We start from the raw sequence: 14,042 nt of genomic DNA, 5'->3' as shown, positions 1-14,042 counted from the left end.
TAGTATTTCTTTAATGAGTTCACACCTCATGTATGCATTAGTTTCTTTTGCTATTGCCAAAGGACTGCTATTAAAATCACGCAGCTAGGGTTGCTATGTGGCATGGAAAAGCTCAGGGTATTAAACGGAGTGCAGAAGGGGGTCTGCAACTTGTTTCAAAGCCAATTATTGCTGCTTGTTAAAAGCAGGATTTATTATGCACAGAACAATATGTAATAATTTGGGAGGCTAGAAACATACAATGCTTTCTTCTGATAAGGGTATTCAATTTTCTTTTCAAGGACTTTGTCTCCTGCAGTGTTTTTCCATTTAGAAATTGCTAACTCAAAGGAAAGAAAAATCATCTATTACAAGGATTGACAGATGCTCTCGTATTTACTGTAACTCCTTGCATAAGATAAATCACAGTTGTGCTGGGTTATTTAAGTGATTAAAATAACCTAGTTCTCTTTTTTAAGTTTTTCTATAACTCACCGTTAATTTGTTCATGCCTGACATCAATGTTTTTGCGTCTTGTTTGGTTTGGCAGTGACTGGTGTGTTGCATTTGCATTGTGTAGGGTTAAATGAGGAGTCTGAGCTGAGGCAACATTGATGCTGAGGCTCACATCAGTTGGATAAACGTTTGTCGGTTTCCTGAAGGTGTTGCAGAGTTTAAAGTGTCAGAGTTCACATCATGTAAAATGGTAACAGTGATGTCACCCTGGGCATGTCCAAGATGCTCCAAGGACAGTACTGGTGGATCTGTTCAGTCAAAGTAGGTTTGAAGGGGCACAAATTGCACATTCAGAGGTGTTCTACATGAAGGGTGCCGCTGAATATGTGACATTTCCATATATTAATTAAAATTGCTTCATAGTTTAATTTAGTTGTGTCTTTTAAGATAGAATTCCCTACGCCTAGTCCTGTAGGTTTTGTATGTCACCAGTTTGGAACATTTTTATTGTAATGGATTGCATTGCAAATGATTTGTGAAGTAATTTAAAGATAATTTGAGACTAAAATCCAAGTGCTCCTCAGCCCTCAAGGACCACAGCTGTGTTAGTTAAGATGACTTGCTTAATTCATTGGTCAACATACAGGTGTAGCGAGTTTTTAGAAACAAATGCCCTAAAAGGCTAACTGGACTGGAGCAAAATGATAAATGTCCAAGCATATTCACGTCTCTCTATTTGTGCTATGTGGTGGAGAACATCCTTTCTGATGCTTTTTAAAAAGCAGTAGTAACAAATATTTCAAATTCTCCCTCAAATAACGTTTACTTATTGTTGCCTCGACAGGTGCGACTAGAGTGGCCCACGGATCTCGCAGTCAGCCCCATGGATAACTCTTTGTACGTGCTGGACAATAATGTTGTGCTTCAGATCTCGGAGAACCACCAGGTCCGCATTGTGGCTGGGCGGCCTATGCACTGCCAGGTTCCTGGCATAGACCACTTCCTGCTCAGCAAGGTAGCAGTCCATGCCACATTGGAATCGGCCACGGCTCTTGCCGTGTCCCACAATGGCATCCTGTACATCGCTGAGTCGGATGAAAAGAAGATCAACCGTGTGCGGCAGGTTTCCACCAATGGTGAGATCTCGCTGGTGGCGGGAGCACCCAGTGGCTGCGATTGCAGCGACGCTAACTGTGACTGCTACACTGGAGATGATGGCTATGCCAAAGATGCCAAACTGAACGCTCCATCCTCTCTCGCCGTCTGTCCAGATGGTGAGCTATTCATTGCAGACCTTGGCAACATCCGCATCCGCTATGTGCGGAAGAACAAGCCTTACCTCAACCCTCATAACCTCTATGAAGTCTCCTCCCCGATTGATGAGGAGTTGTACCTTTTTGACACCAATGGCAGCCACATCTACACCCAAAATCTTGTAACAGGAGACTACCTCTATAACATTACCTACACAGGAGACGGGGATATAAGCTCCATCAATGACAACAATGGGAACACTTTAAACATACATAGAGATGCTACAGGAATGCCTCTCTGGCTGGTGGTTCCTGATGGCCAAGTTTTCTGGTTGACAATCGGTACCAACAGTGCCCTTAAAAGTGTTACAGCTCAGGGGCACGAACTGGCCGTGATGACTTATCATGGAAGTTCAGGCTTGCTTGCAACAAAGAGTGATGAAAATGGGTGGACAACATTTTATGAGTAAGTATGCACTGCCCCTTTCTTTGATCTTCCTTATATTAGGTACTCTGCTCCTCAATGAATATAATATTGAGAATCTGGGATACGTATTATTATATAACAGCTGATCCTGCTATCCAATCAAATTACACATATCTGAAAGCATGATGTGCTGATGAAGGTGCATCAGTTTCTGGAAACCTTTTTGTGGTAAAGGCCTTCTGTACGGATGTGATGGACATCTCTGAATGAGGCAGGCTGCTCCTTCAAGGATGCACAAAAAAATTCAGAAGCATTCAACTAGAATAGAGGTGAGGGAGAAGCCAAGGAAACATGGAGTAGAATCCAAAAGAGAACCTTAAGGAAAACAAAGTGTCATAAGAACAGGGGATTTAAAAAAGCTTAAACCTTAAATTCAAGGAGTATTACGACTTAAATGGACAATGTGACTGCAAAATAATTGGAATCACTGTTACATGTCTAAAAGAGAATTGTGGTGATGAACATAACAATGGATACACAGCTTTTTTTGAGACACAGGAAAGGAGGAAGGATCTAGATAGGTTCACTATATATAAAAAAGGAGTAAAGTACACGTACATCACATACTGTAGATGAATCAAGGTTCTCAGCATCACTGTAGCATCAGACTGATAAAAAAGGGATGAGTGCTAGGAAGATGCTTCAGAACACCAATTCAGACACCAATTATCATGCGGTCTTATACTGTCTGATGAAATCACGCATACATGGGTAATGGGTGGAGTGTTTTTGTAAAGAATGGTCAGTTATTTTTGTTAAATGATTGGCTATTCAAAATCGGATGGATATGTTTTTCACTTGGCTCTCTGCTATGATCCCTGCAACCGCACAGTTAGGGAGTGTGAAAGTATCAGCAGATTCTTCCAACCTGCCCACCTCGAAGGTGTTCGTCTTCTAACACACCTCCGGCACCACAGCCCGGTAGTGAAGTTTCGGAGGCTCCTACTGGAGGAGACGCACGTTCTTCACCCCTTTTGCACCCCGCTTGCGGACTCCTGGCCACAGTTGGCTCGTGACTCCAGGCTCGAACCCTTGATCATGGAGCTCAGGCTGTGCTCGTACTGCCTGTACTGCTTGTACTGCTTGAGCCACTTGGGGGTTGAAGTGTGTTTATGGAAGATTTTCAATTTTCCTCACATAGATTGTGAAACCCCAGTAGGGGCATCAGGAGAATGAAATGGTAGATATGGCTGCACACTACTTTCTTACTCCATTTGTTAGACCACCTACCAGAAGGAATGCCTGTATTGATCTATTCTTTTTTAACAATCAAGACAGAGTGAGGAAAACAGAGGCGAGAGAATCATTGAGAGAACTGAGATCCTAATATAGTGCGCTTTGAAGTATACTTTGAACAGTAGAGGTAAAATCCAAAACACAGGTTTACCACATCAGGAAAGCACACTATGAAGGGATTGAGTAGGATGGGATAAATATGCAATCAGTAGAAAATGAATGGCACCAGGTTACTGTAAATACTGTATATATATTCTGCATGATTCATCCTTGATTACATAAATCATAGCAAACCAGTGGTTCAAATGGTTTAATAAATCAATTAACAACAGTATAATGAGAGAGCACTTTATGTAAATTTAAAAAAGAGCAGGGTCCAATTAAAGAAAAGGAATATAATAAACTGCCAACAGGCTAAAAAGTATATTGTCAAGAAAGGTATAGAAAGGAATATTGCAGTAGAGGCTGAAATATATCAAATATTTGTTTTTAATATTAGAACAGCAAAGGATGAAGGGTTTTGAAGTTTTAGATGATAAAAGGGTAATGGCTGATGTATTAAATATTTTTTTCACTGAGGTGTTTACCAAGGAACAAACAGGCAACATGCCTCAGGCTGAGTAAACCCTAAGTTCTATATTAAATAATATTAGCATAGAAGAGGCAGAAGTGTTTCTAGAAGCACTTAAGATAGTCAGACCTCCAGGGTCCAATAGTATTCTCCCAATTGTACTTAAAGAAACAAAAGATGTTGTTCATAGGCCATACAAAATGCTTCCAGCAGTCTCATGAGGCAGAAGTAATTCCCATGAATTGTAAAATTGCCATTGTAATGCTGTCTGTAAAAGTGTGGCAGAACTGAATCAGTGTTTAATATCATTAATAATTATTGGAAACAGTAATCAAATCTAAGGTAAAGTATCATCTGTATGGAAGTAGGTTTCCTTAGAATAGTCCTGTGGGTTCTGCCAGTAGAAAAAGTCAGTGATCTTTGGGCTTCAAAGAGAAGATTGGGAAAATGTTTAGTGAGTATTAGACTACAGTCAAGATGCAGGGTTTGTCTCCCCAAAAATTATTTGAACATAAGCCCACAATATAATGATAATTATCCCTTACCCTTATATAGCGCTTTTTTGCACATTCCACTCAAAGCACTTTACAGGTAATGGGGTCTCCCCTCCACCACCGCCAAGCACCCACTGGGGACGGCAACCACAGAGCACCAGTACGCTCACCACACATCAGTTCTTAGTGGGAAGGGGAACAGAGTAATGAAGCCAGTTCATGGATGGGGATTGTTAGGAGGCCATGAATGGTAAAGACAGGGAATGGTGACACCCCTACTCTTTTCAAGAAATGGCCTGGGATTTTTAATAACCATGGAGATTCAGGACCTTGGTTTTACATCTCATCCAAAGGACAGCTCCTTTTTAGGATATTGCGCCATCACTATACTGGGGCATTAGGAGCCACACAGAGTGGGGTGAATGCCCCCAACTGGTCCCACTAACCAGTAGGTGCCTTAACTCCCCAGGAGGTCTCCCATCCAGATACTGGCTAGTCAACCTGCTTAGCTTTAGTGGATTGCCAGTTGTGAACTGCTGGGTGATGTAGCTGTTGCTACAATATTTTTTAACACAAAAACAAAAATTCAGCTTGCATTTCAAGTTAACCAACTTGAATTCTCTCAACGGTTCACGCATAATTGTTGAAGCAGGCCGCTACTCAGGCTTTTTTCTGGATTGAATGCTAAAACAAAATCTTAAAATCTTTAAACCTGCTAAAAACAAAATCTTAATGGGCTCATCTCACTTTAAACATTCTTATGTTGTTAAAATCTTCACTTGATATACATTTTCACTTAAAAGCATTGTATATCCCCAGTTGATGTATTTGTTTGAGAAATTATCATTGAATATACTATTCATTATTATACAAAAATAAACAGTTTCCTAAAAAAAATACGGCATTATTTTAACTGCAAACATGACACAAAGAACCAAACTAAGAAATCTGCTTGGCATTTGACTTGCTGTTCTGACATGCTGGGTCTGTGAATATTTTAGAGAGAACCTGGGGGCTTATAATTCTCTTTGTGAGCTTATTATAAATAATTGCCGTTTCATGTTGGCAGATCAAAGTTTTAAAGTGAACTAGACAGGGTGCTACTGGTTCAAATGATAATTGTAGTGTGAAAGTGCATCCAAACTAGGAGCGGGGCTGCAAGGGACTGTTACAGATGACATCCACACATCAGTCAGGATTAGAAGCACACACTTCACACAAGCTTTAGAAACAACTGATTTGAGAGTGAGAGAGTTTTGATGCAGAAATGGCAGAAAACATCTAGCAAATTGGTATTGCAAGTCTCCTTCAAAATTGTACAGTGCTCATTTTCATAAAGCTTTACTGAGATCATTCATGAACAGCAGATGCCACATTTGTTAAAAAATAAAACACCAGGTGAGTCTTTAGTTTTTCTCTTTTTTTTTTCCCCAAATTGTGGGGGCATAACGGGAGGATCAGTTGCCATCGGCAAGATTAAAGCACACTGTTCTCTTGGAAGAGAACAATGTTACATTAGTTGATATGTATTGGATTCTTTCTCTAGCAAACGCAGAGAAAAGGCCTCCATTTAAACAAAAACAATACAATCAATGTCATACAGCATTGTGGTGATAATCCAAGCAGAACAAATCACCCCATCCTCCTCCAGTTTCCACGATCATCATCACCCCTTTCTGATTTTTTGATTGACTTTGAGCTGCTGATTTTGAGTTGATTGATCAACGTAAGAACACCTTAATATGAAGTGTCTAGTTTAACATTTTGTTTGACCAAAAGTATTTGGGAAGTCATTTTTGTGGTGTGAAAGCTGTTTGCTGCAGTCTCTATATAAGACGTTATTAGCGGCTACCACATGTGGGAAACAAATTATCCCAGTATATTCCAACAATTTCTATAGTGTAATGCTGTGTAATCTGCATGCCAGCCTACGTGAGATGATTTGACCAGCAGCCAAACTCTTTAATACAGTGTACCAATTATAGTATAGTGACGTGACAGATCCCTACATTTCATCTTCCTTACTCAATTAATGAGTTATTTTCAAATGGTGCTCATCCTTAAGGTAAAGTGTTCTGAGGTGTTGTGCACTGATAAGGCTTTATTTTCTTAACAGTTTTTCTTTTTGGAGTTTTGCTGCTCCTTCTTCGAAGCCTCTTCCCTTGTGAAACCTGCCATATCACCCATGCATTACCTGACTGCTAGTGTCTTGCTCCATCACCATTATCTCTGCATTTATCACTGCATACATTATCTTCGGTGAGATCTTTTTAGAAATATAAAGCTGATGGTTGCTTTTTTTATCTAGTACTGTGGCAGATGATGTCAAATTAGACTTAGCAGCTTATCTGTCAAAAGCCTCCTCTGACTCACTCGTTGTTTCACAAGTTACTCAGGGGAGCAGCAATTTATAGGGTGTCAAGCAATTTTTATGCATTACTGTCTGTCAATCCCTTCTTCTCATTAACACAAATTTGTCTCATGAGGAATTTTAGGTTTTTGAGTCCCTTCAAACACTTGCCTTCCTTCTTCATTATATATTTTGAAGGGGGTTGTTTTTGCCTATTTTTTTCTTAGGATTTTTTATTCATTTTGATTGTTTTATACAACATCCTTTGTGAATTTAGATGTCGTTCACTGGGAATTACTGAATGAATGTTACAAAGTCTGTCGTTGATTGTTCATTATTGTTGCACTTTGTCACGGTCTGCCTTAAAGAAGCCCCAACAATCCATTTCCTTTATAAATGTAGTTGTGATGTGGTGATAACATTTTATCCTGAGTCAACTGTCAGATCTCACATTCCATGCCCAGTACCTGATATCACCTTTATACCTGGTAAATTCAAGAAATCTTTGTTAAAGTTGCCGGGGAGACAGAGTTTGAAATTAGCAGTTTGTGTGCATGTCTGTTTCATGGGTGGGTCCATCAGCTGGTGTTTTTTTGGTTAAAGTAGAGTTTCTACAGTATACCTTTTTTTTTTACTGTTTGTGAGATTGTAATGTAATGTATCCAAGATTTGGATTCATTATACATTTATATTTATTATACATTTGGTTTCTTTTTTTTCTGGACAGCAAAGCCACATACTGTATAAATATAAAATATTTAATTGCATGAAAAATTTTAAGAGTTCCTAAAAGCAAGCGGATGAAAAGTACTTAAGAATGGTTGAGTTTAATCCCACACTGACTGTCTATTAGAATCCTATTGCCATACCCATGATCCTCTAGTTTGGTTCTAATTAACATTTTCATATCTTAACATGCAATAGAAGTCAGGCTTGATGGTCTGTAATTTCTTGGTTTAGTTTTGTCACTGGATGAGCACTACCATAACTAATTTTCCAGTCAGTGGATCTTGCCCCTGTCCTCAGTGACTGTCTGTTGCAATATTTTTTTTAGAAGTCTATGAATAACCTGTTTCCTTAAGTACAAGTTGTACCTTACCATCCAGCCCTAGAAAAAGAAAAAAACAAGACAAGATAAAAAATATTTAAATTAATCATTTAGAGGCACTGTGCAATCTTCTCTTTAGCACTGATATAATATGCATCTAAAGGTTTAAAAGAAAATTTTTTCTTGCAAAATGAAAAAAAAGTCATAAAAATTAAGAATGCTTTATTTTCAATAATTTACCAGGCAATTAAATTTAAACATGATAAATTTCCCTGTAGGCAGGGCTGAACATTTCATGTATAATTTACCCCCATAACAGCTTTTTGTCATTTTTGCTTAATTAGCTTTGAAGGTCATGTAGCCACCTGAGGGTCACTGTCGGAGTTTTGCGATGTGGAACGGAACAGGTTTCCCTATTAATCTCTGTGTGACGAGGTGCTTAGCATTGTTTTCAGGCAGGCAGATGTTCTGTCATACACTGTTGCTGGTCTGGAATTAATTACTATACAATTTATTTAGCCTATGATTGAAGCCTATTTCAATAAATGTAATTGGAAAAAAAAACATAGTGGACCTAGAATAAAGATATCTCTGTTTTGCAGTCCCCACACACGTTATTGAAGGGAAAGCAATGACAACCCATTATGACACGGTCAGCAGCCTAACCTACCTCTATAGTTTTTCCAACAGCTTTGCCAGTGTGTTTCTTGTTGTTTCCCTTTCATTGCTCAACATTTTGTCTTCCTACAGTTTATAACAAAATTAATTTCTGAATCATATTTAACTATTTGAACCACTGAATAAGCAATGTGAATGTATTGTGGATAAACAGTACACTCTGGTGCACCCCTGGAACAATCTGAGGAATATCACAATAATCTTAACGTTTGTCAAATGCGTACTGCATAGTGCATATAATGCAAAATCTTAAAGCTCTCGGTTTTATTCATCGTAACATGCTTTTTTTTTAGTAATGATAGTAATAAATAACTTTCAAATTACTGAATAGGAAAAAGTAATGGAGAAATAAATTAGATGATTTATATATAATATTATAACTCATTGAGAACAAGCATATGAAAAGGGGAGGAAAATTGCACTGACATATTATATATGGATCAGACCTCTGATCAGGCTCTGGGTTTTTTTCCAAGCTCCTGGCAAACTTATCAACGCTACCCCCAAGTCGGTGTGTAGTATCTGAAATTTGCATTATTCAGGTGGATTAAAATAGACTTTAGATGTTCTGAGGTGAAACAGCAGGGTTTATCCCTTCTATACATATTTCACCCCTGCCTTCCCAAAAGCCCTGAAAATGAAGATAAAAGTGTCTCAGTGTGAACAGGTTGTAGCCATTAATACACAGCAGTGGAGGCTGTGGAAAAGCCTCCTCTCAGTCGGTAATTGAGCGACTTTGGATCAGTAATCAGAACAAAGCCCTTCACATTTTTTAAAGCAGTTTCAATTGGGGTTATTTGTGCTTGGTAAGCCTGCTCGGCGTCGTTATGTTCTGTCTGCGGGTTCCAAATCATTTCAGCCCTAAATGCAAAATCATTGTAGGTCATTTTTGTTCTTTCCAAACCATACCTTAGTAACTACATGAGATGTTATTAAAAAAACATTCAGTGACAATTTTCTCTTATGGATGGAAAAAAAAACAACTAAAAATGAACATTCTTCTCTGTATTTTTCCAGAACATTCTCTTTAGAAGAAATTAGGTGAATAGCAAATGCAAAAATTAGGTTTCCTTACAAGCAGTACATACTGTACATAGAAGAACTTACGCTTCTAATCAGTCGAAGGAAATATTAAGCAGTGACTTTGACGGTGCAGGAACAGTTCGGGAACTGCGGGAAATCGTGGGTATTGCTTGATGGCAGCACAGCAAGCAGGAGTGCTAGAGGAGTTTGATTTGTGTGGACAGGGAGAAGGGAGCCAGTGGGTGGACTCTTCCTTTAAGCCATCCAGCTTTGTAGCTGTTTAGAGAAATGGGCTCCGCTGGGAATTAAACCTCAGTCTCTTCAGTTGAAAAGCTGCTAACATTCCCAGAGGGATCTGATGCTTGGTGGCCATTGTTGTTTTGTTTTCCTGATGGTGGCTTCCAGTATTTGTTACTTTGTGGTGGGAAACAATAGTATATTCCTTAAGCATTCATGTTGCTTTGTATATGCAGAAGATAGTATAGAACTGCCCAATTTTGTGGCACCTAAGTTCCAGCCTTTTTATAGTTAAACACCATCTCTAAGGGCGATATTTAGCAGGGGTGATTTTCCATTTCTCCTTTAGGGTCCAATTGTCTTTTTCTGAAAATTGATTTTGCCATACTGTCTCTTGCCCCTTGTTTATATGTACTGTAGTGTGTTGACACCACAGCATGAGCCTAATTGCCATAATGATTGTCATAATATTTCTTTTCAAATAAAATAAAATTACTTTTCTTATTTTACCTGAAATTGAAACAACTCTGAGAAATTTCTGTTGAATCTGGCCACTGTGCAGAGGACTTAATATTCCATTCCTTGAACTCAGAAGCGCCTGAAATGAGAAAATTAATTTGACTGCTTCTCAGAATGTTCTACTTCAGCTTTCTGATGCAAATTGTTCATGTCATCTGTAGTTATCACTTGTCATTATTTCTGGTACTCAATAAATTATTTTCCCACTGTTCATATAATGGTACCAGGATCTTGCCCTCTGTAAAATTGTACAGATTTGTTGAGGTAACTGTAATTTTTTGTAACCAATATTAAACAGCATGGCTGTTATTCAAAGTATACGTCTTTGATGACATCAATATGTATCTTATTCTTATTTCCAAATTTTAAATGCCAACAGTGTAGCCTTGGCTCTGGACAAATAATAAGAAGCAAATTGCGACTCCTAAAATAATGGTTGAACCTCATCATATTTCTCAGAAAACGAACTTAAATCATTTTATGTTCCCAAAGAAGCAGGCAATTTGTGATCGGGAGATTTGTAAAAAAAAGAGAATAGTTGCACACACTGGCTTACTCTTGGTCTTCTCTTTGCCCTTTCAGGTTCGACAGCTATGGCCGGCTAACCAACGTCACCTTCCCAACAGGGCATGTCAGCAGCTTCCGTACTGAGGCTGACAGTTCAGTCAAGGTTCAAATGAAGGCGGCCAACGAAGAGGACATCACCATAACAACCAATCTCTCTGCTTCGGGTACCTTCTACACCTTAATGCAAGGTGAGTTCACTCCAGGAGGCTGAAGAGCAAGTGCTGGAAAGCTATCAGTGTCTTGTTCACAGCTCATTTCACTTCCTTCTCTTTGACATATATCTTATGGAACTCGTTTCTTCAAAATTATTTGTGAGGGTTCATGACACAGCTCGTAACTTTAGTTTGACATAACATTCTCGGGGCTACGACAGCACAGATTTTCCCCTGAAATCTGCAGCTTCTGTGGAGCGACACAGTAAGTGCATTTATTTGGAACTTCAAATCCAAGCTGGGTTAAATTACTTCGGCAACCAGCTCCTGTCTGTGTGCCAAAAAGTTGTAGAAAATTCTATTCAGGCAGTGCTCAAATAGTAGAAGAGCAGGCCTAAAGAGTTAATATCAACGTTTATAAATTTGTATGATTTAACACAAATATACAACACAAAATAAAATATTAATATATTACCTACAGTAATTGATTAACTGCAGTCAAGAGCGGCAGTTTGACAACCCCGTTTTCTATACAACCAAATATACTGTACCATGCACAAACTTGTAGAAACAGTGCAGCTGTGATACGTAATGGTAAATATTGCAGATTGATGGATCTGATGAGTTGATGAATCTGAAGATGGAAGACTTCACCGTTTTGAATGTACTATTTATATTCCAGTTCTATATACAGTATGTGCTTATAACATGAGAAATGTGAGACGTTTATCACGCACCTCCTTATAGACGCACATGAATAAAATTTAATGAGTCAGACACATTAGTGTTGGCCCAGAGTAAACGCTCTGAGATAAAAAGTAATGCGAATGCTTGTGCTTCAACTTTCTCCAAATATAGCGGTTTGGCTTTTTTCAAAGCAGTTGTCAATTATAAGAAGAAGTACTTTTGCCATGCTGAAACTGAAAAGGAAGAAAGAAATGCAGAGTGTGCAGAATGTGTGGGATTTTGCAAGCTGCATCAAGACTCTTCCTTGAAAATTTTGAAAAGCAGCTGATGCGTTGCACTTTATTGAGTGAAATCTCATATGGTCCATCAGGTTTTGAAAAACACCCCATACCTTTATATCAATAAGCTTAACTTGTATTTTATAACATTCTTTACTTTATACATGCTTGAGTTGTAGTCTATAAATGTTCAAACAGACTTGCCCTGTTCAGTCCTCCCAGTTTTCAACGTAACAGTATCGTTGCTGGTGTAGGGTATCATCATGCTGTAATTGATTTTAGATCAAGTGATTTTTTTTCTACGCAGATTACTAAAATGTGCTCCTACAGGAGGAACCTTGCAAGGAATATCAGAAAACTTCAGCTGCAACAGGCTATGAAGCACCTCACATGCCCTTTGCAGTTGTAGAGTTTTATTAAATTAGCCCTTGAGTGATGCTTCAGATGTTCTATTATTTTGTTATTCAAACATGGTAAATGGGGACCAGCAATTTAAAAATAATTTGTCATGGGCTAATGCATGATTTCCAATAGAATTCAGATCAAGCAGAAATGTCTTTAACATCTGTTTGTGATGCACTCAATACTAAGCCCTTACATATGTTTAGTAAAAATGTTAAATGAACAGATGCATGTTTTATTTAAAAAAACACAAGTATTGAATTCGGCCATTCTGGAAAAAAACTATTAATGCAGACTGTAATTAGAAGCTGACATTTTCGAAGCCGTACGATTTATTGAACCTTTGGGTTTTCAGAACTTGAGCAGAATGATGAACCTTATCCACACTAAAATGGAGTCAGAACTGAGAAGTGAAATCTTTGAAAAGCACCCATACATTGTCTCCTATTAATTAATATTCAGGTTTTGAAGTTACCTTCACAGGTCTTCAATTTAGGATTTTTCTTTTATGATGCTGCTGTATAGCCAAAATTTTAAAAAAGCAGCATTTCAACTGATACAATTTCATCAAGAATCTTGAATGAGCTTTCTATAGGAATCCTACTGCAATTTTTAAGCACCGAATAAGACTGAAGAAACATATTCCTTTATGACTGAGTTTGTAAAGGCAGATACTGTTGTTGCATTTTTTCTTTTCTTTTTTCTTTTCAGAGGTTATATTTGCAATATCCTGTTTTGCCACTGACCAACTAGAATATTGACTACAAATTGATTGCTTTGAACTCTTGAGGACTGCTTCCAAAGAGTCTGCAAAGATTGTTTTGTTATTTTTTTTCTAGTAACATTTTATTTTAAAAGACTCCCCTTCCTCCTCTATTGATTTTTTTCTTCAGCAAAAGTTGTACTTGAAAGTGAAAATGACAACCCGTGTTGCACCATATAATTGCCTGGGCAGCCAGTCACCCCAGCTGGATGACATTGTAGTAGACTGAGAAACCATGCCGCATGCGATTTGGAGTTAATCAATTTACCATCAACTACATCATAAGCAGACACCTAAGTCATTACATGGCCTAAGAGTGTGACCTTGCGGAGTGTTCAAGCCTGAAAGCAGTATGAGGGTATTGTTCATGGCAAATGTTCTAATTGTCTAATCTGTCTGCTACTTTATTAGTTAATGCCAAGATGAAGTAAGTGCACAAGTAATTTTTGAAATGTTAGGGCATGTGACATTTAATAAGCTCATGCATCAGCTTGAAAGAATTTTGGTTTATGCTGATTATTCCATCATTCCTAAATGCTGGGAAGCATCATTTTTTCAAAACATCATTTCACTTTTACAGTGCAGTGAAACTTGCTGTAAAATAAATTTTTCCAAGTCATTTATTCATGAATGTATTAACATTTTATGAAGTCCCCCCCTTTTTAAGTGATTGTTATTCAAAGATTTTTTTTCTTCACCGAGAAGACTAAAACATTAATTCATAAATACTTTTTTAAAGAAATCTGAATTGAACCAAAACCGGCATTTGACATTATGCCCAATCATGGGAGGTTGTTGGGTCCCGGACAGCTTTGCTTAGAGTGACTGTTCACAGAAATAAGGGTGATACCATAAGGTGAAC

General features: G+C 38.1%; 1 protein-coding gene across 10 annotated transcripts in view; it reads left to right on the top strand.

Moving 5' to 3' along the window:
* tenm4 (teneurin transmembrane protein 4) overlaps positions 1 to 14,042 on the top strand; it is a 222,951-nt gene that overhangs the window by 184,242 nt on the left and 24,667 nt on the right. For all 10 annotated transcript variants that reach the window (XM_088639075.1, XM_088639077.1, XM_088639074.1 and 7 more), the window contains 2 exons: positions 1,280 to 2,154; positions 10,914 to 11,086. In XM_088639075.1, the coding sequence (XP_088495201.1) occupies positions 1,280 to 2,154; positions 10,914 to 11,086 (1,048 nt within the window). The remainder of the gene's footprint in view (positions 1 to 1,279; positions 2,155 to 10,913; positions 11,087 to 14,042) is intronic.

Source organism: Lepisosteus platostomus, chromosome 7 (genome assembly GCF_059453375.1).
Source record: "Lepisosteus platostomus isolate fLepPlt1 chromosome 7, fLepPlt1.hap1, whole genome shotgun sequence".
NCBI lineage: Eukaryota > Metazoa > Chordata > Actinopteri > Semionotiformes > Lepisosteidae > Lepisosteus > Lepisosteus platostomus.
Note: the sequence above shows the minus strand (reverse complement) of the source record. Positions and strands in the feature narration are given on the sequence as shown.